We start from the raw sequence: 22,676 nt of genomic DNA on the forward strand, positions 1-22,676 counted from the left end.
AGCAAAAGGGATACAGAATCCTAAATCCCAAGACAGAAGGGATTGAAATCCAAATAGCTGTCTACTTTGATGAAGTTCAAGGTGCATTTCAACCAGAAGGGGCACCATCCCAAGACCATGACAGTGAAGATGATAAAGTAGAAATACCATACAGTACTACAGATTACAGCGACATGCCAGCACTGGAGGACAGCAAGGAATCAGAGCAAGAAGGGGAACCTGCACAGCCAGAAGGGGCAGCAGAGAATCCTGTACCAAGATGCTCTAACCGCACCAGCAGAGGTGTACCTCCAGTGAGACTGTCCTACCTTGCAAGAGCTGATGAACTTCCAGAGCCAGAGACCTGGAAAGATATTGAGGCCTTACCCAAAGCTGAAGCTGAGATGTGGAGGCAGTCAGCCAAGGAAGAGCTGGAAGCTCTACACAAGAACAAAACCTGGACACTTACTGAGCTTCCCTGAGAAAGGAAAGCTGTAGGTTGTAAGTGGGTATTCAAGAAAAAGCCAAATGCTGAAGGAAACACTGAGAGATACAAGGCAAGACTAGTGGCCAAAGGATACTCTCAAAAGCATGGACAAGACTACTATGAAACTTTTGCTCCTGTAGTCAAACATACAACAATCAGAACTCTTCTAAGTGTTGCTGCTAACAAGAAAATGCAGGTGGAACACATGGATATAAAATCAGCGTTCTTGCATGGAGAAATAGAAGAGGAAATCTACATGCAACAACCACCAGGTTTTGAAATACCAGGAAAGGAAACCCTAGTATGCAAACTGCAAAAGAGCATCTATGGACTGAAACAAGCTGCAAGAGCATGGAATGACAAACTAAACCAAATGCTCTTGAAACAAGGCTATAAAAGAGGCGAAGCAGACAAATGCCTGTATAGCAGATTCAAGAACAACAAATGGACTTATGATTTATGTAGATGACTTACTATTGGCTTATGAGAATCCACAAGACAAGCAAGAGTTAGTAAATAATCTAAGCAAGGAAGTTGAACTGAAATGTCTAGGCGACATCACATGCTGCCTTGGAATACAAATTGAAAGAGAGGACGATGGATCCTTTCTTCTAAACCAAAAACAAAAGATTCAAGACCTACTTGAGAGTCTAGGACTGAAGGATGCACATTCAGCACCTACACCAATGGAAGTAGGATACTTGAAACCAGACCAGAACAATCAACCCTGGGAAGACAACAAAAGGCACAGACGAGCTATAGGGAAACTCCTATACATCAGCACAATAACCAGACCAGACATGGCGGCAGAAGTGGGATACCTTTGCAGAAAAAGCAGTTTGCCAAACAAGAAAGACTGGGAAGCAGTCAAGAGAGTGGCAAGATATCTGAAAGGCACTGCAAACTTAAAAATAAGGCTATCAGCTACTCGAGATCCTAAGCTTCTAGGATATGCTGATGCTGACTGGGCTGGAGACACCAAGGATTGCAAGTCAACTAGTGAAAACTTGTTCTGCCATGGCAGTCACTTATCTGCTGGACAAGTCGAAAGCAAGAGACTGTAGCACACTCATCTACTGAGGCAGAGTACGTATCAGCTGATGAGGCATGCAAGGAAATGCTGTGGCCATGCAAGCTTCTAGGAGACTTGGGCATATCTGAACCAGAGCCTATCAGAATACTTGAGGACAATCAAGCTTGCATAAGACTCGCAGAATCAGAAGGGCAAAGTTCTCGCATGAAGCACATTGATGTGAAGTTCCACTACCTCAAGGACATAAGGGAGAAAGGACTTCTAGAGATGACCTACTGTCCAACAGAAGAGATGACAGCTGATGCTTTGACCAAACCATTGGGCAAAGTCCGACACCAGAAGCTACGAGGCAAGATGCACCTTGAAGAATGAACCAAGTTCTCGTTGAGAAGGGGTGTTGGAATATATGTGGTTCAACTCCAACTTGTGGGTTGAGGCTCCATGGGGTTAAAAAGGGTAGCTAGAGAGGAGACCTCTTGGTTGCTAGGCTATACCTGTCCTTTGATCTCCTGCTGTCTCTTCCTTCCTGCTAGACTGATATGCAAAGGGTGTTGTTCACAGTTCCTTCCCTCCTTCTTACTTCTTTCTCTTGAGAGGGGAGGAGACATATTCCTTTGTCTCCCCCTCTCCTCCAAGCATGAGGGCAAGCACTGGGCTCAGTGTTTGCAGCTATAGGACTCTTTCCTATCAAGCATGTACTTCCAGAATAAAGTAGTTCTTTCTTATTTTAAAGCTTGAAGTCTCTGTCTGACTAATTTGCATGGAAGGTATGATCTTTAGCAAAGATTCACATAGGCTCGCTCAGAACTCTCCGTTCCCAGCATCGCGACTCTCCGACATAAAGTAGCTTTTCTTATTTTACTAAGTCTCCAGTCTCAGTGATCCTGAAGCTAGGTAAAAGCCTGCTTTCTTAGGTAAACACACGCACACGCTGGCACACTCACATTTCAACATCTGCTGTTACTCTGCTGCTGTGGTGTTGCTTTAAACTAAATTAAGCACACAAATTACACACAGCCAACATTTAATTGGGGGCATTCGTTAGTTTCCCCTCATCCCTCCCCTCCAGTAGAGGGATGTGGGGCGGAGGGGGGAAGGGTCCAGGGAGACGGCTGAGGAATGAAACTTTAGACCCTGTTGGCTCCCCTGAAAAGAGCGGCGCCCACTGCTGGGCTCTGCCGAGTCGCTCGTGGGCCTGTGCCCCAGAAGGGTCCCAGGCTGGTGCTTGGCTCCCGTTTCTCCTCCTGACGCCTTTCAAATGGATCAGTGTCAATACGTCATCTTTTCCAAGCGCGGAGGGGCAGCCTGGTGCCAGCGACGCTCCTCTTCCCCTGCTCTTCCAGCTGTCAAAATTTACACAGCCTTTTTCCATTGCAGCGGGAGCGAGAGGGAAAGAGCGAAGCAGAGAGAAGGGAGACCCACCCGTGGCTTTCAGTGAAATCTACCGGCGGAGCCCTACGGGCTTGTGGCTTGGAGAAATCTTCCAGCCTAAACAACACAACAACCGCCGTCGGTTGGTTAGCAGCCTTGGCGGAGCGGAAAAGCACTAGAAGCAGCCTGCAGTGGTCACCGCGGCCAATCCCAAGGCCTCGCCCGGCTCCCAAAGAGTAGCTGGCGGAGCCGAGAGGCTGAAAGAGCGAGTTAGGAAGCAGGGAGCGGCGGGTTCGAATCCCACCAAGTAACCGAGCCCCGCTTCTCCCAATCTGGGGAACGGTCATATCGGCCTCCTACCTTACAGGGTTGTTGCCGTTAAATACGATGTGCATTTAAAAATATTGCCACTGATCCCAAGTGGGCCTTACTGCGGAACCGGTCTGTTGCTTTCAATTGAACTTGCTGCCGGGGAAGCATGCTTAACGCCCTACCATTATTTCGAAACATATTTGGGAAGTCATTCCCCACGGATTTCATTGGATTTTTCTTCCGCTAGGATGACAGGATTTCATCAAGTAACGGCCTAATTTATTTGTTTGATAAAAATGTATACCCCGCTTTTCCATTTAATGTCTTGTATCCAATGCTAGTCTCACTCAGAGAAGACCTGTTGAAAATAACGGCCATGACTAATGTGTGCCTATTATTTTCAGTCTAATCTAACTTAGTTGGCTGCATTCCATAATATGCATGCTCTCACGCTATTTTGTTTGGATAAAGAAGGATATCCAGTGAGGCTGTGGATTCTGCAATATGTTAGGAGGCATTTCCAGGACCAGCGAGGATAGAAGAGCGAACCGGTTCAGAGGGATGAAGGCACAAAGAGGATTGCAGATCATCAAGATTTCATGAGCTGCAAGGTTCTGATAGCTGGGGCTTTTTAAAAAGCATCAGCATCAGATTACGCACAATCACGCAGGATATATGTTTTAATCAGGCATTGTGCACGTAGGATCTCTGAAGAAGATTATTCCCGTTGTGTATAATCTTACAAAGGCCTGGGTGCCGCTGCTCTCATCTGAGTCCCCGAGAAACATCTAATTCACGGGTCCGAATATCTTGTCGATAGAATATAAAGGCTGCAAGTTTGTGCTTAGTTAACTTTGCGTAGCTGATGGTAGGCTTAAGCAGGAGTCCACTTTATTCCACTTGGTTATTTTTGTATTCTTTAATTCGACGCTTTCCTCCCACGTACCTATCGTTCGGAAGCTGCAAATGGAGGCGTGATGTCACCAGGACCTTTTAATGCATGGGCGTGACGTCACCGGGTGGAATCCATCCCCTTCTAGTGGGATCTCAGCCTTGGCGTCTTCCACGGCGCCAACAGAAGCTCCTGGGTCAGGAAGTCTTGAGTGGGGTCATCTCAATTGTTCTCCTTTCACGCCAACTGTCGTACCCATGGATGGGACCCTTACTGGAAGTTGCGTTAAACTGTTTTGTCCTGTTGATGGTGGCTTGGACGGTAACAACAGAACGAACAGGAACGCTTATGTGGTGGTGGCGACGGTGGTGCAGAGAGCTTCTAGATACTGGAAAGGTTTTAAGAACCTTTGGGAGGTTGGCCAGATGAACGCAAGAGGAAGGAGAAATGGATGGGAGTGAACCAGAGCGAGAAAGAAAGGGCCGTGGAGCGCAGGGAAAGAGAAGGCCCCTCTTTAAGATGGGCACAGATGGGCAAAGAGTCGGGGGTCTGAGCTTGCCCATCAGCGAGGATGTCCCAAAGAACCTGAAGACTTGCGGAGTGGACCTTGAAGGATATCAACGGCGCGGGGGGGGGGAGTCCGGAGGGAGGTGGCGTATCAGCTTGTGTTTTAGTGGCACCGTCCCTGTTCGAGACCAACAGGCACACAGGAAGCATAGAGTCAGGCCCTTGGTCCATCGAGGTCAGCACTGACTACACTGACGGGCAGCGCTTCTCTGGGGCTCCAGACCGGGTTTTTTTCCTCCCAACCCTGCCTGGAGATGCCAGGGATTGAACCCGGGACCTTCTACATGCAAAGCGGATGCTCCGCCACCGAGCCACGGCCCTTCCCCGAGTGAATCCTGTGCACGCTCGGTGGTGATTTACTTCTCCGAAGCGTAGCTAGGACAGGCCTGAAAGACTTGGATGTCATCCAATGCATGCTTACTTGAGAGCAGTGTCAGTAAACACGCGGGACTTTCTGGGGTCAATGGTGCCGCAAGGTAATCTTGGACTCTGGATTTACAGTGCAATCCCATACACGACTCTTCAGAAGCAACTCCATGGGGCTCAATGAGACTTATTCTCAGACGAGTACAGGTTTGCAGCCTAAATGGTTTTAGGGATTTTTAGATGGCAAGTGCCTGAGGTCAAAGTGCATTAGGCCAGTCCTGCTGCGTTTGGGGGCCCTGCTTACCATTCTGTTGAGTGGGGTCCTAGACTTCTGCCCTAGAGTCCTGCCCCGAGGGGACCACTGCCTCCTCTTTCTGATCTATCTTTGTGATTCTCCTGGAAGCACTGTGGATAATCTTTCCAAGTAAATGTGTTTAGAAACCGGGATGCAAGCGAGGCTATGCACTGACAACAACAAGACAACTCTCACTTATTTCCCTTTTGATTCGAAGTAAATTGGCGAATGGGTTAAACAAGAGCAGCAACCACAGGACATTATACACGCTGCAGCTGACTGGCAAAACAGTTAAGCCAGAGTGCTTGGGTTGCACAGTCTATTTAGTTCCAGCCAAGTCGGCATAAACCGATTAAACCAGTCCGTTCTCACCAGGTTGTGGGTCAGAGCCATATAAAGGTCAATTCAATTCAGTTCTAGTTTTCCTGCAAGGTTTGAGCTTTGTTTGTGCTCAAGGAATTCCAGTAACCTTCCTACCGAAGACCGAAATGTACCTCGAATGGATTAACTATTTACTTCCCACACCTACCAGATCTTAGACCTTTTCATGCAGGTCCCTTTAATTTTCAGGAAAATCTCACAGGCACGTTAAGTGGGAGTAAATACAACTATTGCTATGAGCGCATTTTCTTTTAATGTTCTTAGGGTCCCGGTGTTAGATATGCTGCTTGAAACCATGGCACATCTGCAAATGGTTTCCAACAAACATATCAGGAACAACAATGCTAAGGCTCAAATCTTATACATGTCTACTTAGAAGTGTTCAACTGAGCTCAGTGGGATTTACTCCCAGGTAAATGTGTGTAAGGTGCAATCTTACACATGCTTTATTAGGGAGCAAGTCCCTCTGAACACAATGGGGCTTGTTAATGAGAAAAATGCACAGGATTGAGCGGTAAGTAACGTTCTACGGGACTTATTTTCTTTCCCAAGTCTGGGATCGGTCTGAACGACACGCTTTCACAGGGAGGTGCTCAAAATAAAACCTGATTTTAAACCAGAATTTAGGTCTAAAATTCGAATCTGTAGCGGTTGAAAATGCATGTGAGTATGGTTGGGACTGTAGAGTTCGATCTCGTGACAACGGGACTATGCCGTTTTAAAATCTGAACCTAAATCTAATAAGGTCGCAACCTTATTAATTTCACTGGAAAGCACAGAAGGAGGATGAGAAATAAATCTGCACTTGTGAAATTGACATCCCTTTCCCTTCCATACAAGGAGGTTGAATGTAACGAGAAGCTATTCCCAAATGTCGACGTTCCCACAAAAATGTGCTCCAGAAAGAAAGCATCTGCTCACAACGACACACTCACAAGAAGGCTGAAATGCAATTGTAAATCAAACTTCCTACCTGACCATCAATCAATCAAACTCCCTCCCGCCCGACAACAACTGATACAAAAGCATTTCTATAGTTTAAACATGCACACCAATTGTGGGACACAGTGGCTTAAAAGTGGTACGTGCGAAACACGGTTTGGGTTTGCTGATGGCGTGGCTTCCAGCTGTTCTGGGCTAAAATGGTATGCTTTTGGGGAAGGCTGCAAAAAGGCTTTTCCGCCGGACCTCTTGTAAAAGGATCTGTATACAAGAAAAATCTCTAGAGTTGTTCACCTAGGTTCAGATGCCTATGTGCTTCGGCTTCACGTGTTTGTGGATCGTTGCTAGTAGTTTTTACAAGTACAGACTAGGAAACCGATCCTATGCATGTTCAAACTAGGCGCTCGCCCCCCCTTTTGCAGTGGGCAATTTCTCAATTGTTTGCTGATGTTTAGCCTAGCAGTCCCATTGAGGTTAGGCTGTACACACAACTCCGAGTGAAAGTAACTAGAATGGGTCCTCCTATTACATTTCCACTTAGTGGTTTCTTCTTAAAGATAGCCCTCCCCTCTTTAACAGACAGATCCATAAACCAGTTAAGTCTGGATACACTGCTGATTACTAAACGAGGAATTATGCACCATTTAAAAGCTGACTTGGATTTAGCCTGCATTTATGTCGAAGCAATTGACTACCAAAGCAAGAGGGTTTTTTTTCGGACAGTAACGATTAAATCTCATTGAAAAGCCACCAGACAGCAAAATGTTGAATTTCCTCCCCTACCCCCCACCCCAATCGATATTGTACAGGTTTATGAGCGCTCAACAGACTCGTGTTTTGCCGATAAATTATTGAAAATAATGAAAGGGCAAGTGACACCGTTTCCTCTCAAATTCCAAGGAGAAGCCTATTATAAGGAACTACTAGCTTTAAAAAATCTGCATCATGCAGTCTTCTGAGGCATAAGGAACGCTCTTGAGGCATCTCCAAAGTTTATCTACAGGAATCTTTTTTACAATTATTTTCTTAGACGTTTAAGCAATATTTTCACTGACTGATATTCCCAGTCAGTCCATCGTCGTTTCAATAGGGCAAAGAGTTGGTTGGATGCATGAATCTCAAGAGTGCAGGACAGAGAAGGTTTTGGTCCGGAGACACAGTCTAAACGTCCGGACTGAGAGCAATCGGTGGCTGATAAAATCGAGCCACGAATTCACACGTGCAAGTTAAAGAGGTGGATTTAAATGGGACTTGAACTGGACCTTGCGCCCGTTCACTGATACAAGCAATCCTGTGTTCAGGTTGGGCATTCTCTTCCCAGCCATGAGTATCGTGTTGCACCGCCCAGAGGAAGGACAAGACAGTCAAGTTTCCCTAAGGCCCATTGGTTGCCGTGAAAAACCTTTTTCACAGAAAACATGACACTTTAAAATGTGAAATCTCGATGGATCATCTCCAAATTGTTCTGTTTACTAAGGCTGTAGTCTTATGAACACTTATTGGGGAGGAAATTCCATTGAATTCAGTGCGACTTACATCTGAGAAAACATGCATAGGATCGGGCTACGTGTCTCCAAAAGGGAGTCAGTTGGTTAATGAATGACAAGACATAATTCCTATGTAAGTCTACCCAGAAGTAAATTCATCGAAATTTACTCCCAGGTTACAAGATCACAGCCTTACAGTGCAACATCTACTCAGAAGTTCCAATGAGCCTGAATTGGTAGCTGTGTCCACACATGCATACATACTCGCGCACAGAGGTGGCTGGCAAAGGCTTTGTGAATTTCACATTAATGTGGAGCTAGTCACGAGGGAGTTGATTGCCTCCGGACGGTGCTGTCTCTGTCGCTTCCACCGAGAGATCAGTTCAGAAGGGCGCAGAACTCGGGTCACACAACAGAGAGTGCGGGAGAAAGCCGTTTGATTCCTTATCGTGCAACAGGCGCCCCACGCACCCTCTCCCTTCAGACTCACGAGCTGTGCTTCAATTGTGTTCTGCTCACCAAAGCAAAAAAGGCCCAGGATTTCTAAGGAAAATATGTAACTGTTTTATCAAGAGGACAGAGACTTTGTGTGTGGCATTGAATAGTGCGCCTATTCTCTTCCAGACAACAAAAAGGAACAACAGCCATTTCTATCTCCTCGGGAGAGATAAGTTCTATCTGCCCAGACGTAGTAGGGCAAGCCATTGGTTTCCATGAAAGCAGAACACGAGTCTTGCAAGGGTGCGGCCAGGAAAGCAGATGGAAGGAGCAGAGGGGAAAAGACTCAAAAACCGAAATGTAGAATAACGCTGCTTCAGGCTGGGCTTGAGCGGGTCCAGGTGATCCTGGTCACTATTAGGAACTGCCCTTAACCTTTAAATCAACTCTTGGTGATTGTTACTAGGAGTAACTATTTTATAGAGAGCGATCAGAATACGGGGATGCCCTTTACAGAGTTACGGTAAGAAAATAAACAGAGAGAAGAAACAGAGAGAAGAAATAAAGAAACAACATCAGTAACTATATACAATGTTCCTTGCCTCGTGGACCTTACAATCTCAGTTTTGCCAACGGGAAGACAACTGTGCAAAAGGAGGAGAAGCCTTGCAGAGCTGCAATCCTAAGGACATTTACCTAGGAGAAAACCTCCCTGAATTTACTGGGACCTACCTCGGATGCATAGTACCAGACTATTCCTTTATGCGCGCCTGAAGGACAGCAGCCTCCCCCCGCCCGTCCTTTCCTACTAAGAAACGGGGGTAAATTATTCTCAGATTGCACCCATAATCTTAAAATATGGGCACAATCCACTTTTATGTCCTTTTGATTGTAATGGGAGAATTAGGCAGGCCCTTGACAGTGCAATCTTATGCATGTTTACTCAGAAGTAAGTCCCATTAAGTTCAGTGTGTGGGGATACTCTCTAATAAATTTGTTTAGGATTGCCTTGCGCATCTCTCTTGACCTCAGGATTTACCTTGCAAGCAAGGCATCGGCATAGCTATGTTTTTTTGTTGATCTCTCCCCCCTTTCTTTGTCCATTTACATATAATCGTTGCTTGATCTGTATCTTTGGAAAAATAAAACCCTATCTTCTATGCTTAGTCTCAGTAGCATTGCTTTTGGGGGGAAATACTTTCTGTTTCTGCATTTTTCCCTTAGTTGAGTTGCACACATTTATGTATAAAACGACACAAGGCCAGCTTGCTGTGAGATGGTGGTACCTTAGATTTTGAAACCTACAAATAGCTCACTCCTAGGTATTTTTATTCATAAATAAATCCCAATGAGTCCAGTGGAGCTTACTCCGAGGTAAATGTGCATGGAATCACAGCTTGCGCTCAAGTCGTTTGATAGACAAGGAATGCGAATTAACTGGTTTGTGGTAATTTCACAACCAAATCTATTCAGAGCTCTAGAACTGAAAGCCTAACACGATGGGAAACATGTAATCGTGCACACTCATAATGGAACAGAACACGACTGGACTGATATGTATTGCCTTCATGATGTGAGGGCGCGCAGGCACAAGCTAATCTCAGGCCTTTAAAGCACTAAATCGCCAACGAACCTCTGCGCGTGGTTTGAACGCAATTGCTCGCACACGTACACAAGCATACAGCTCAGACATAAGGTCACATGGAGGGCCATCCGCGTCCCACTGAAGTCTGAAAGGCAGGAAGTTCCCATTGATTGTTTGTCAGGACTGCAAACTCTGCATTGTGCCCACAGCTACTTACGGTGGCCCACGCGGGAAAAGAACTGCGTGTCCTACGCCTGGAAACCAAGCGAAAAAAACACACTTGACAACAACAGAACAACATCTCATCTGCACGTGTTGTCTGCAGATCCACCGCGTGGCTTCCCCTCACCCCCAAACAGCAAGCCATAAAGAGACCAGTGAAGTACCCTCTGATGCACTTTTACCCAGATGTAAAACTCCTGGTACTTATACTCCCGCTAACCTGGCATAGGACTGCAGCACCGCGAAACTCTGAGCGAGGTTATAGGCCAAGGGAGCTGTCCGATCCCCGACCTCATCTGTGCTGCGATTGATAGCTGACCCTTGGAAACAAGTTCCAAGGGCCTTATTTTCAAAGCATTTGTTTCGGTCGGATCGGGGTGCACGTCCCCCTGAAGACAACGGAACGAATATCCCCCAGTGTATTGAGAATGGGGATGTAGGGTTAAATCGAAGCCGTCCGGCTGGAGTAAAGGAAGTTATGAATGGGAACCGTTGAGGCGGGCCGACAGTGCGCAGGTTTCGCAAGCGGCACGCAACTCTCTTCTCATGAAAGGATCGAGTACCTGCACGTGCCGTGGGTGTCAGAATGCCAATATATTTCAGTGGCAGCAAGGGTGGCACCTTTGGCTTCTTTCTCCCGGTTCCCAAGAGTCATCATTCTTACGCTCCCGTCAAATCTGTCCCTAAGCTGCAACTGCCCTCCTCTGACAGTGAAGCAAATCCGCCTCAGTGCCTCTGTAGTGTACTTGGTGGCCCAGATGAGGAACGGATCGTCATGCCCCTGTCCTTGGAAGCGAATCCGTTGCTTGTGGCCTTGCAGGCGGATTCTTCTCCAGGGAGAGGGTAACAAGGGCGGAGAAGCCTGGCCCGTGCGAGGTGCCCCTAGAGTCCCCCATTGTGGCAGCAATCCAGGGCTAGGCAGATTTTATAGAGCATTTTATTTTACGTGGGACAATAAAACAGCTCCCTGAGCCGTTTGCAAAATAATAATCGTTTTTTTAAAAAGTAAAACAAAACCCTGACGATGGAACTGCGAAGGCAAAGCGAAGGGCAACATTTGGATTGGGGAGCGATGGTAGCAAAAGGGAGAGCGCTTTTTCAAATAAGACCGCACATTTCTCAGGGCTCAGGACCCCCGACGAAGGCGCCTTCTCAAGCTGCTACTGACAGGATCGGGAGGAAGGGCGGGATTAAAATTTAATAAATAATAAATAAAAGAAGGGAATAGATCTAAGGCAGAGGCAAATCGCCAGTCAGACTGCTTGCATAAATAATGTGCTGAGAGAAAAGGCCAATGGTCAGTTTTCTTAGCCTGGCGGCTTTCCAGACTCAGGGCCAGTGCTTGTCAATTACACTTGCCTTTGTAGTCGCCACCGCCAGGTTACTAATGGCGGCCAAGGAGCGATCATCAGCACTGGGAGGGCGTTCCCAAGGGCCGAAAATCAGCACAGGCATAAGGGCTGCAAGTCACATGCCCCTCTCTCTCTCTCTCTCTCTCTCTCTCTCTCTCTCTCTCTCTCTCTCCCCCTCCCCCCCCCCCAACAATGAAGGAATTCCCCCTCTGGGATATGCACAAGGCTAACCAGGGAGACAGAAACATGTGAGAAGAAAGACTAGTCTCCCCCCTCATCAAACCCCTCCAAAGATCAACTTCCACTCAGATATATGGGCTTCAGCACCTCCCCACGGCGATACTACAAAGGACCCATAAAAGTTGGGCTATGCATGACCCCTCCCCCCTTCTAGCTTTGCCTTCATATTTGTTTGACCGTCTTCCCCGCCTTCGGGCAAACCTCCTGGTTTTGCCCCATGATGGTATCCTTTCTCCCGCCCCCCAAATTTAAGGGGACGTACACCTATACAAAAGAATTTGCTTGAGAGCTTGGTCCGCAAATCTGCCTCTGGGCGATCTATTTATTCAAGTGACATTCCAGCTTTAAGCTCCAGAAGTGGATAAATGCAACCTAGAAAACCCAGATTAGTTAAATCAATGGGCGAGGACCACCTACCTTCTCTCAACTACGCTATACAACTGTGTATACACAGCGACGCGTGTGTATATATACATTGGGTAAAATTCAGACGTGGCAAATGCACTCTTTCTGGAACACACGCAGACAAGCCTGGGAGCATCGTTTCACTGTTAAATGCCCCGGTCGCCGTGGGGGACCCGTCCGAGGCTTTGGCCGTAATAGGAGGCGGCACCGCGAGCCCCGCAGAAGCGTAGTCCTTCGTATATTACCGTCCAAACGGACTGGGGGACTTCAAGAATAAAAGCAGCGGCCCTGAACTGAAAGTTGGGAAAGCTGACAAAAAGCTGAGCTTAAAAAAGAAAAGCTTAATTTTTCCTGACAGATACAAATGACACCCCAAGGCTTTTCCGAAGAGCGGCAACCGGCTGCCGGAACCGCGGCTGATCCCGCGCCCGCTTCAATATGCTTTCCAAAGCTGGGAAGAACCCTCTTCGCCATGAAAGTGAACGGAGTTTCCGCTTGGCAGCCGGACAACGCGCCTGTGTGACTGCGGGGCCTCAAGGCCGCCAAAGCACAATGCCTGATCCTCTCTCTCTCTCTCTCTCTGGCAAGGCCTTCTTCAGCGGCCTCTTCCACATGATGTCAAGATGCTCTCTTCCACCCTGATCCTGAACATTTGCAGGAGGAAGAGAACACCAGATCATTGCAGAGCGTGTCGTTGTTGTTGGGCGGGGGCGAGGAAGCGTCTCGGAAAGGCTTCATCAGAGAAAGGGGGCTCCAGCTCAGTGCACGCAGAGCACGGGCTTTGCATGCCAAAGGTCCCAGGTTCCATTCCGAGCATCTTCAGGCAGAGCTTGCAAAGGCTCCCGGCTGAAAACGCTGCCAGTCAGTGCGGCCCTCCAGACGCTGTCAGACTCCAGTCAGCGCGGCCAGTGGTCAGGGCCGTATCCGGGCATCATCTATTCTGGAGTGTCACACGTTCCCCACCCCTGGTGTAGACAATAGGGAATTAAAGAGACCAGGGGTCTGTCTTGCTAGTTAGAACTAGGTATGCCTTTCCTATCTCCTATATATTTCTAGAAATAAAGTGGTATTCCTTATTTTACTAAGTCTTAAGTCTCAGTGATCCTAATGCAAGGTAAAAGCCTGCTACTTAGGTAAATGCATCTCAGACCCTTGCCAGATCTCTGCTAATATTTATACAAATTTAGATAACAGCATCTTCCTAGGGCCCTTCGCTCAAAAGGGCTTTGCTGCTAAGGAAGAGAGTGAGGGATCCAGATCTAGGGAAGTAGCACTTGAAACTGAGCTTCTACTGGGAGGAACGGCAGGATATTATTATTATTATTATTAATAATAATAATAATAATACGAGTAAAGACGCCGATAGTTAAAGCCAATACCGGGACAACTACCTCATGACATCAGAGAACACATTTGGGCACGACACAGCCTTAAGGCGCGGTTATGTCGCCTTGTTTTTAGTGGGAGGTTGAAGCCTCTCTTCAGCTTTCTTTCCCGCCGAAATCAGTACCTCTTAAAACGAAAAGAGGTTAACCTGGGCTGGAGCGTGTCAGTTTCTTGGAAGTTGATTTCAGGCGTTCCTTGGGGTTGCAATCCTAATCCGAGAGGAGTTTTAAAAGGGGGGGGGGAGCCCGATTGAACTCCGTGAGGCTGGCTTCCGAGTCCACGGGCTTCGAACCCGGCTGCATTGTAGCTAGGTTGCCATTGGTCGGTCTGGCTTTATTGTAACGCTTGTTGTAAAAGGGTGATGTTTATTGTCTCAGAACGCCTTGCATTCTGACTTCAGCTGCAGCCCGATCCCGTGCGTGCTTAAGGTCCACTGAACTGAATAGGATTTATTTTCAAAGGAAAACGTTCGTCGTCTTTCACTCTCGAGCGGCGGATTGTAGTGTAGTCTTTAATGGCCCATCCACAGAGTATCGGGGTTTCTGGAGCCGGGGGTGGGGGTCGGTAGAGAGGAGGGAAGCTTCGGAAACGGTTAGGAGGGGCAGGATCAGTTAGCCTGCCCCGTCTGGAAACATGCTTTTCAGATTAATTGATGACAGGAAAAGGGCAGAGTTTGTTAACCAGGCTGCTCACGTTACTCCGGGCATCTCTTCATCTGAACTTGGTGCTTTTTTGCGGGGGAGGGTGTGGAATTAAGACGATGTCTCCGATCCAGCGTAATCAAAGGCCCAAGAACTACCAGCCTCTCTCATTCGTTAGGGGACCTTCCAAAACCGAAAAGAAGCTGCAATCGGAGCCGCTCGAGATTACGTTTCCATTTGGGTTTTAACGCTCCCCCCTTCACGTCTTTCCCCCCTCCCCTTTCTCCTCGTCCTTGTGGCAGTATTTTGATGTGTGTGTGGGGGGGCGGCAGGGGAGAGAACATATTTCCCCTAAACAGGACATTTCCTGAAAGGCTGAAGTATTCTAATAACACAGGGCTTTTAATGTGCTCAGAGCAACCCCGAAGCTCGGTAAAGCCAGGATGTTTCCTGTTTCAAACTACAAAATCAGACAAATAATTACCCTTGGTGGAGAACCAAAAAACAAGATGCCTTTATACCTAACTAAATTGAGAACCCGGGGATTCTCCTGAGGAGAAGAGTGATCAGCAACCAATATGTAATCATACCAATTATAAACCTACCCTTCTAAACAATAACAGAATCCAAACAGCTCGACCTGCAAGTCAACTAAATGGAGCTATAACCACGAAACCGGATTGAAATCATGCTCGTTTTGAATGTAGCTACGGATGGTACGTACATTTGCTCTGGAAAGTTTGGTACGGTTTTATAATAATAATAATTCACCGACCCCCAGTCGAAACGCAATGAGAAGTGAGCCTCAGGGAGGGCGATAGTACACAAAACCGACCTGATGAAAATCCAAATGGATTTTCCCAGTGCGATCGAGTACATGCACAGCACCCAAATCACAGCTTCTGTGGAAGTAAAAAATCCATAGGACTTGTGTCCGCTCCATTCATTATCTTTCCTTCAACCATGGGTCGAGAGAGCAAACAGGGCAGAGAAATAACCCAGATAACAGCGTGATGTCTTTGCAGTGGTATTGTAAAAAAAAAAAAAAGCAGCTTTATCAACACAAGTAGGAACTTGGGGGTGGGTGGGCGAAAAGTCAAATATTCCCTTAAAGTGTGTGTGTGTGGGGGGGAGAAGCTGAGTTAATCAGCAGCACACGCAGAGTTATAGATAGGGAGCCTGAGAGTAAATAAAAGAAATGCGTTTCAATTAGTGCCGTTAGGAATCCGTCCAAAAAAAGGGCTCATCTGACTTTACTAGAGTATTAAAAGTGACGTGGATATTAATACTCTGGAACACCTCCCACCATCCCGAATTTCTCTAGCGAAAAGATATCGTCTTACCTAAATCCGCATAGGGAACGATACTCTTGGGCAAACCCAGTTCCATACCTGTGTGGACAACAAAACACACTGTCAATGAATCGCCCTAGTTTACACGCCAATACGCTGGAAAAGTGAAATAGATGGAATTATACCAAAAAGGCAAAAATGTTTTTTTTAATGGAAAAGCTTACGCCTCAATATTTCCGCCAGATAACCCCTCCAAAGGGCCTATTCAGCCCCCCAAAACAAATGGGGCACAGTGCGTCCCACTGATTTCATTAGGAAAATTTAGCGAACTGCCTTCCATCGAAATCAATGGAAGAATCAGGTTTGGCTGATCAGGCCCAGGATTTATCTCAAAGGAAGTCCTACTGCCCCAAGTGATGTTATATGCCTTCAAGTCGATTGCGACTTATGGCGACCCTATGAATCTTTTTGTATATACTCATATGGTATTCTGAGATGGTTTACCATTGCCTTCCTCAAGCCTATGGCACCGGTATTCCCAGGAGGTCGCCCATCCAAGTACTAACCAGGCCTGACCCTGCTTAGTTTCCGAAATCAAACGAGATCCGGCATGCTCAGGGTAGCGTGTCAGTAGGCCGCCAAAGTAATAAGGGATGTTAATATACCCCTTCTTCCACACCCCAAATGACAGCGACTAGATCCTGCTGGCAACTCCTGTAACGTTGCATTTTACCGAACAGCCCAACCGTCCGCTAAACAGGGAGATTTCATGAAGTTATCAGCTGCACTTCTATTCTTAATTGGGAATCAGCCTCACTGAAGTCAGTGCGACTTACTTCCGAGTAAACATACACAGAGTCGGGTTGCATTAGGACCATCTAGATTAAGCACTAGTGGATTTGCCACTGGCTTCAAGAGGATGTGAATCCCACGCTCCAAGGTACAGAAGTGCGGGTTCCATTTGTCGATCCCCCACGCCCGCAGCATCTGATCGAGCTTTTCAGAACAGAGGGGGGCGGGGAAGAAGCGCATTGGGGGGGGGGATATAAGGAAAAAATGGAAGTTTGTAACTGGACACTTTATCTTCGTAGCATTTTTTTAAAGAAATGCTAAAGACAACACACAAGAAAAGCCTTTCCCAGAAAGTACTTTCACATAGTACTGTATTATCAATACTGTTACGCAGAAGTAGTGTGCAACCTGATCCTGCATGTTTACTCATAAGTAAGTCATAAGTAATACTAAATTCACGGGGATATATTTCCTACTGTCTTTTAGGAATATACCACAGGGGCTGGCGACTGCGTATAGATTAATACGAGAAACGCTCCATTTCCCCCTCGCCCACCGTTACAATAGCACACTTTGCCAGGGTGACTAGATATTAGTCTGTTTGCAAAATAGATATGAACAAACTTAGGATCCCACACAAAGGTGTGTATAGAGAGGCATAAAACATACAGCTTCTCTCTGTCTCTCTCCTTTTGGTGAGGCTGTCATATTCCCAGCACACGTGGCAAATACTGACTGCCTACACACAGTTGCGTGGATGATTATTTTATTGTTAGAAAAGGAGGATTCTAATCCACAATCCATTTAAATCTGAGTTTTGTTTGTATTTAAGATGATTATGTGACTGGCACGCCGATTTTTTTAAAGCATCCTTGATAGAAATGGTACTTATTTTCCAGTACCATCGAAATAATGTAATCTCTTCTACGTTTTAAGAGTAGGGTTCACTATGTAAATCTACATAACCCTAAGTATTCCCTCTTAAACTGTGCGTGGAGTGCAAAGAACGCTCAGGAACAACTAATTTCTCATATGAGGAACTAAGAATGATCTTCAGCATTTTAGCAGAGCAGCAATTACTGTAAATGGGCAGAAAATGAACGTACATACTTTACCACCAATAACACAAATCCCATTTAGGTTTTTAAGTCAGAACAGTTTTAATTTTCTGTATTTAAATGCATATTTCCAGTTTAGTAAAATCACTTCCATTTAGATTTTAAATATGGACGCTTTGATTTCTTATTTGTTTTATTTTATTGAAATCTTTCCAGTTTAGCAACTGGGATAAATGCTTACTTCGGTCTATTAAAAGAAAGACATCATATTTGCAAGGCATCAGGTTTCCTACTTGATTTCTTTTGGGTAATGCATTCTCAGTTTTATTTGTTCTTTCTATAGTCATCCTACACTTTTGGCAAATTCCTCAAGTTTTGGCAGATAAAACAGCGCTCTGAAAAAACAATTTGGATCATAAGCGATTGTCACATGACTTCTAGAAAAATACACCTGTGAAATATTTGGTTAGTCTTTTCAACTGCGAGAGAAATTTGAATTATATGTCTGTGTGTATACACGCACACTCCTCAGGATCAAGTAGCTGCAGCCACATAAAGAAAATCGAATTCCATACAAACATAACATTTATTAGCGGTTCCAACGTGTTCCTTGTCATGCTGATCCATCGTGCGCAGGAGATGAAATCGTCCCTCCCAAACTTGACACCAGACAACCCCAAGAAAGGTCTCCCTTTTGCAAGAAGTTCTGGCTGTATTTCTGTCTTTGCAGTACGCAAAATGAGGTAACCCCCTTGGAATTATATTTTCGGGTATATTTGTCAGATTTGACGAAGCGCAGGAGCCCTCGAGAATTTATACAAGGTATAAAGATGTCAAGGACTTGCAATTTCAAGGCTAAGCCCAGGCTGCAATTAGGAAAGCCGCGGGGACGACGGGGACTTTGACTGGGAAAAATGCCGAGGCAGCGAAGGAGAGGGCGGGGCTGGGGTTGCCCAGCGATCGACATTATTCCTCCAGGAATATGCGGTTGACAAACCCGACGGGCGATCAGTCAAGTCCACCACCGGACCACTGTGCGGGCCAGGAGATAACTTCGCTTTTTCACTCCCCAGGAGAATCTAACTTGGATGTGGGGCAGGAACTCAAGAGCCCTCCGTCCCGTCCCCCCCTTCCCAGGCCAGTTCTCTAGGGTTAGATGGGAAGTCCAACTGCTTGCGGCGGGGGGAGGGAAGATATACAACTGGAGATAGAAGTCTTCCAAAACCATTGAGGGCGGGTTCGACCTCCCTGTGGGCTAAAGACTCCAGATCAGGATCTCTGTAGAATCCGAAACCGACAACTTCCCCTCCCCCCGCACGTGACCCAGAGAAGCGAGGCGCTTACCCTTGCTTGCTTGCACTGCGGTCTTCTGAAGCGTCCTGTATATTATCCTAGCAAAGACGGGCTGCTAAAAGGATGCGGGGGGCGGGTTGCCTCCGCTCAGCGCGCTCTAGCGCTACTACCAGGGTCCATGTAGACTCCGCTCCCTGAGCTCTTTGCAGAAAGCCGGCTGCTGGCTCTTGGAAGAAGGCCGTTCCCCCTGAGGTCGCTCAGGCTGAAAGGATCGTCCTTGGCCCAGCAGTGGTTCGCCCCGCCTGCTCTTGTCTCACCCAGGGCCCTACTGCGAGCTGTCTGGGTCGGGGCTTTAGGGTTTTCTCCGGGAGATCTCGCCGGCGCCTTCTGACGTCAGCCAGGTTACCACACACTGGCGAAGGAGCGAGCCAAGAGAGAGGCACCGAGACCTGGGCGTTTCGGAGCGGGGAAGACCTTGTTCCTTTGTTTTCTCTTTCCGACCCTAACTACACTTCTCCCCCCCTCCCTTTACTGGCAGCCTCAAAGAACGTGATCGTTAACTAGTGATTCCCCCCCCCTCCCTCGCGGCGGGACCAGCCTTTCCGGTCTGTTTTTGACCTCGTAGAAGTCTGGTGCCAGTTGCTGACGCAGGAGGCATCAAGTGAAACTTCGCTTGGAAACTTTACCTGCCTTTATATCTGAGAGATCTTCGAAAGAGGAGGGCAGGTTTGTTTGCCCATCCTGCCTCACCACTCTTTCGCCGAGAGAGAGACCCACTTCTTTCCTCTCGCAAACCGATCTCCTTTATCGCTTGTTATGCTGCCCCCACCCCTCCCGCAAGTATCCTTGATCCCCTTCGTCTATTCCCCCATTCCCAATCAGGAACAAAACATGGAGGCCCCGAGCGGCCCTGATGAAGCGCAGGCTCTACAAATTGGCTGCTTTCGTTTCCTTCTCTCTCGGCACTCTTAAATTGCCCCCTTTTGCCTCCCCGCTCCCCGCCACAATCGCCTGCTGGTTCCTGCCTCACCATTGCCAGTGACAGACATATTAACATTTTTCCTGGCTTGCTAGGGAATGATTATTATTGAGACCCCTCGCCCTGGCAGTGGATAACAAGGTCTTTGCCTGGGGATTTACAGGAGCGGGATTCCCTTCTCTGGCTTGGCTTAATCCTCCAGTTTCTCAAGTTAGCAAGACCTTTTATTAAATCGCTAAATAACAGGACACAGTAACACATGGCCTAATAGGCGAGCGGGGGTCGGGGTGGAAAGGGAAGAGTTGCTGGTTTGCCTGTTGTTTTCCATTAAAATAAGAGCAAACAGGCTCTTCCCTTCTCCCCACCTACTTCGGAGTTTCTTTTGCTCCGGATTTGCCGTGCGTCGGTATACTGATTGTTAAGGATGCAATCCTAAACACTAGGGAGGGCCCATTACACACAATGAAGCTCACTTTTGCATACGCTTGGCCTGAATATGCAGCCGCCGTGAAAATCAACTGGCTCATCAATTGTCCCTATTTCCGCGTAGAAAAGGGGACAAAACTATACTTTATTACACTTTTACTTTACGGGGACAGTTTAAGGATTGTGATGAAGTTCCTACTTAAATGCGCAGCGGGAATTCAGTCTGTCCCGTCGAAACGACGGAAGAGTCTGGCCCTTTGGAGTCGATCGCAGAGACACGCCGGACTGTAGGTTTTGTAAATAAACCACGTCCCCTGGTCTCGCGAGATTTAAGGCGTCGCGAGCTGAGGATGGTTGGGTCACGGCAAGATTGACCCCGCAGAGTTGGGGGGAGAGAGGAGAGGCGAGGAAGCAAAGGAAGTGAGACTAGAGGTCAGCCTGGAAAAGGGCGGAGGGGTTAGGTGTGTTTTATAAAGAACCAGCTGAGAACCTGGATTTGTTCTAAGAGCAGAGGCCTGCACGCTGTAACCTTTAAGGCAAGCCATATTTAGTGCAGCTGGACTTGCCGATATGCAATTCATAATATGCACAGAGTCGCTCGCTAGACCACAGCCCTAAAGATATTTGCTAGGAAGTAGCTCCATTGAACTCTATGAGATCAATTTAGGACTTGGAGTAAGCATGTTTAGGATTATGAGTAGACTAGTCTCCTTTGCAAGGCACTTAATTAAAAAAGGATTTAAAACAATTAACATCCTTATCCCCAAATTTGTTGGGCCAACTATAATGCCTGCCCTGCTGTAGATAGTAATGGCAGCAGAAATATTTAGAATTCATAATGGCCCAACTGGAGTAACCCCAGACAAAAATACCTGTATTAAGCACCCTGAATCCATTATGTGGAGACAGGCTGTCATTAAATCAACTGGATTTACTTCCATGTATCTGTAGGGGAATGGAGCATTAGTGCTATTACTTCTGTGCTCCACTGCCATCTGCTCAACTAAAGAATATGGTTTCAAAGTTAAACTGGCCAAAAGAAGACCCATTGAAAGAAGTGGGATTTAATATGCACATCACTGGCACAATCCAACACAGAATTAGGCAAATGTAAGCCTACTGAAATAATTTAGTTAAGCACTCCTCACGTAATTGTATCCAGCATCGTTAGCCAGTAATTGTAGCATCTTTAGCTTTAGGACCAGGGTATAAATTAGTTTAAATCTAAAAATTGAAGGCTGCAATCCTATGCCCACTTACCCAAGAGTAAGCCCCATGGAACTCAGTGGGATCTGCTTCTGAATAGATATGCCTGAGATTGTGCTGTAAGACTGCAATATTACACACATTTACTTGGAAATAAGCACCACTGAACACTGCAAGAGTTACTTCCAAGTAAATATAAATAGGTTAAGCCTGTAAATGTAACTAAGTTATGAATACTTATGGAGCTTAATTTAGCTAGACAGCAATTTTATCTGAAATGAATAATACATTAAATTGCAGCATTAATAATAATTAATAGAAAGAAGTGGAAGAAAGGGAGATACAGTGATATAAGAGATACAGTATAGTCAGATAACTAAATACTGTAGTGCTTCAGAGATGATAGTGAAGAGGAATAGGTAGACACACTATATCAATCTGAGTGTAGTACCTATTACAATTTGATTTCTATCAATCAGAAAACAAGTCAAAATCTGCCAGGGACCAGCCAATCAAACTGATCTGTAGATATGGCAAGAAAATGTTCTGTGTCCTACATGCACAACGAAATGAAGGGGTCAGATTATACTTTGAGAAACAGCCCACCACAGTCTGAAGCAATTTGGAGGTAAACAATTCAGCTCAGGGTCCGAGTCTGCTTCAGAAAAAACAAGGTTTCATTTCCCCCCATATGCTATCAGGAAATCAGAAAATGGATATAACTGGGCACATTTAAAGTTTGCTGCTCCTTTTTTATTTTTAAAGAAAACATAACTGTTTTGCTTCTTGGCAGAATTTGATGAAACTTGCAGGTGTGGTAGACTCTTCTGAAGTGAATCTTGACAAATGTCAGAAGGATAGCTACAGTGGTGTTCCTGCAAGGGCAGCATTTTCAGTTTGGGTGTGGGTAAAAAAAAGAATCGGTCTTTTATGGGCAATTGTTCTGAAAAATAAAGATTTGAGAAAGGGCCCCCTAAGTAAATTTCAGACAAAAAGGCCCAGGGCCTGGGAGAGTAGAACTAAAAATGATTCATTTTCCTCTCTGTGGTTTTGCTTATGGGCACCAATTCAATGGTTACCGGTGGTTGCCTGGGCCAAATTCAAGGTCCTGGCCTTAAGCTTTAAGGCCCTTTTTGAAGCTGGCCCACTCTACCTAAAGGATCGCCTCCATTTTCATCAGTGGCGCTGGCTAACAAGATCCTCCTCGAATGGTTCACTTCTTCCATTAAGAGCAGCAAGACTGGTGAGG

The 22,676-nt window shown here is 46.4% G+C and overlaps 1 protein-coding gene and 1 pseudogene across 1 annotated transcript in view; both read right to left on the minus strand.

Annotated features, from left to right (window-relative positions):
- PITX1 (paired like homeodomain 1) overlaps positions 1-19,460 on the minus strand; it is a 56,103-nt gene extending 36,643 nt beyond the window's left edge. Inside the window, exons 1-2 of the mRNA XM_061617177.1 lie at positions 18,868-19,460; positions 15,725-15,772 (exon numbers count right to left, since the gene is read on the minus strand). Of these exons, the coding sequence (XP_061473161.1) occupies positions 15,725-15,770 (46 nt within the window). The 5' untranslated portion in view covers positions 15,771-15,772; positions 18,868-19,460. The remainder of the gene's footprint in view (positions 1-15,724; positions 15,773-18,867) is intronic.
- LOC133382557 (5S ribosomal RNA) lies at positions 16,192-16,309 on the minus strand (annotated as a pseudogene).
- Positions 19,461-22,676: the final 3,216 nt, after the last annotated feature.

Source organism: Rhineura floridana, chromosome 3 (assembly GCF_030035675.1).
Source record: "Rhineura floridana isolate rRhiFlo1 chromosome 3, rRhiFlo1.hap2, whole genome shotgun sequence".
Taxonomy (NCBI): domain Eukaryota; kingdom Metazoa; phylum Chordata; class Lepidosauria; order Squamata; family Rhineuridae; genus Rhineura; species Rhineura floridana.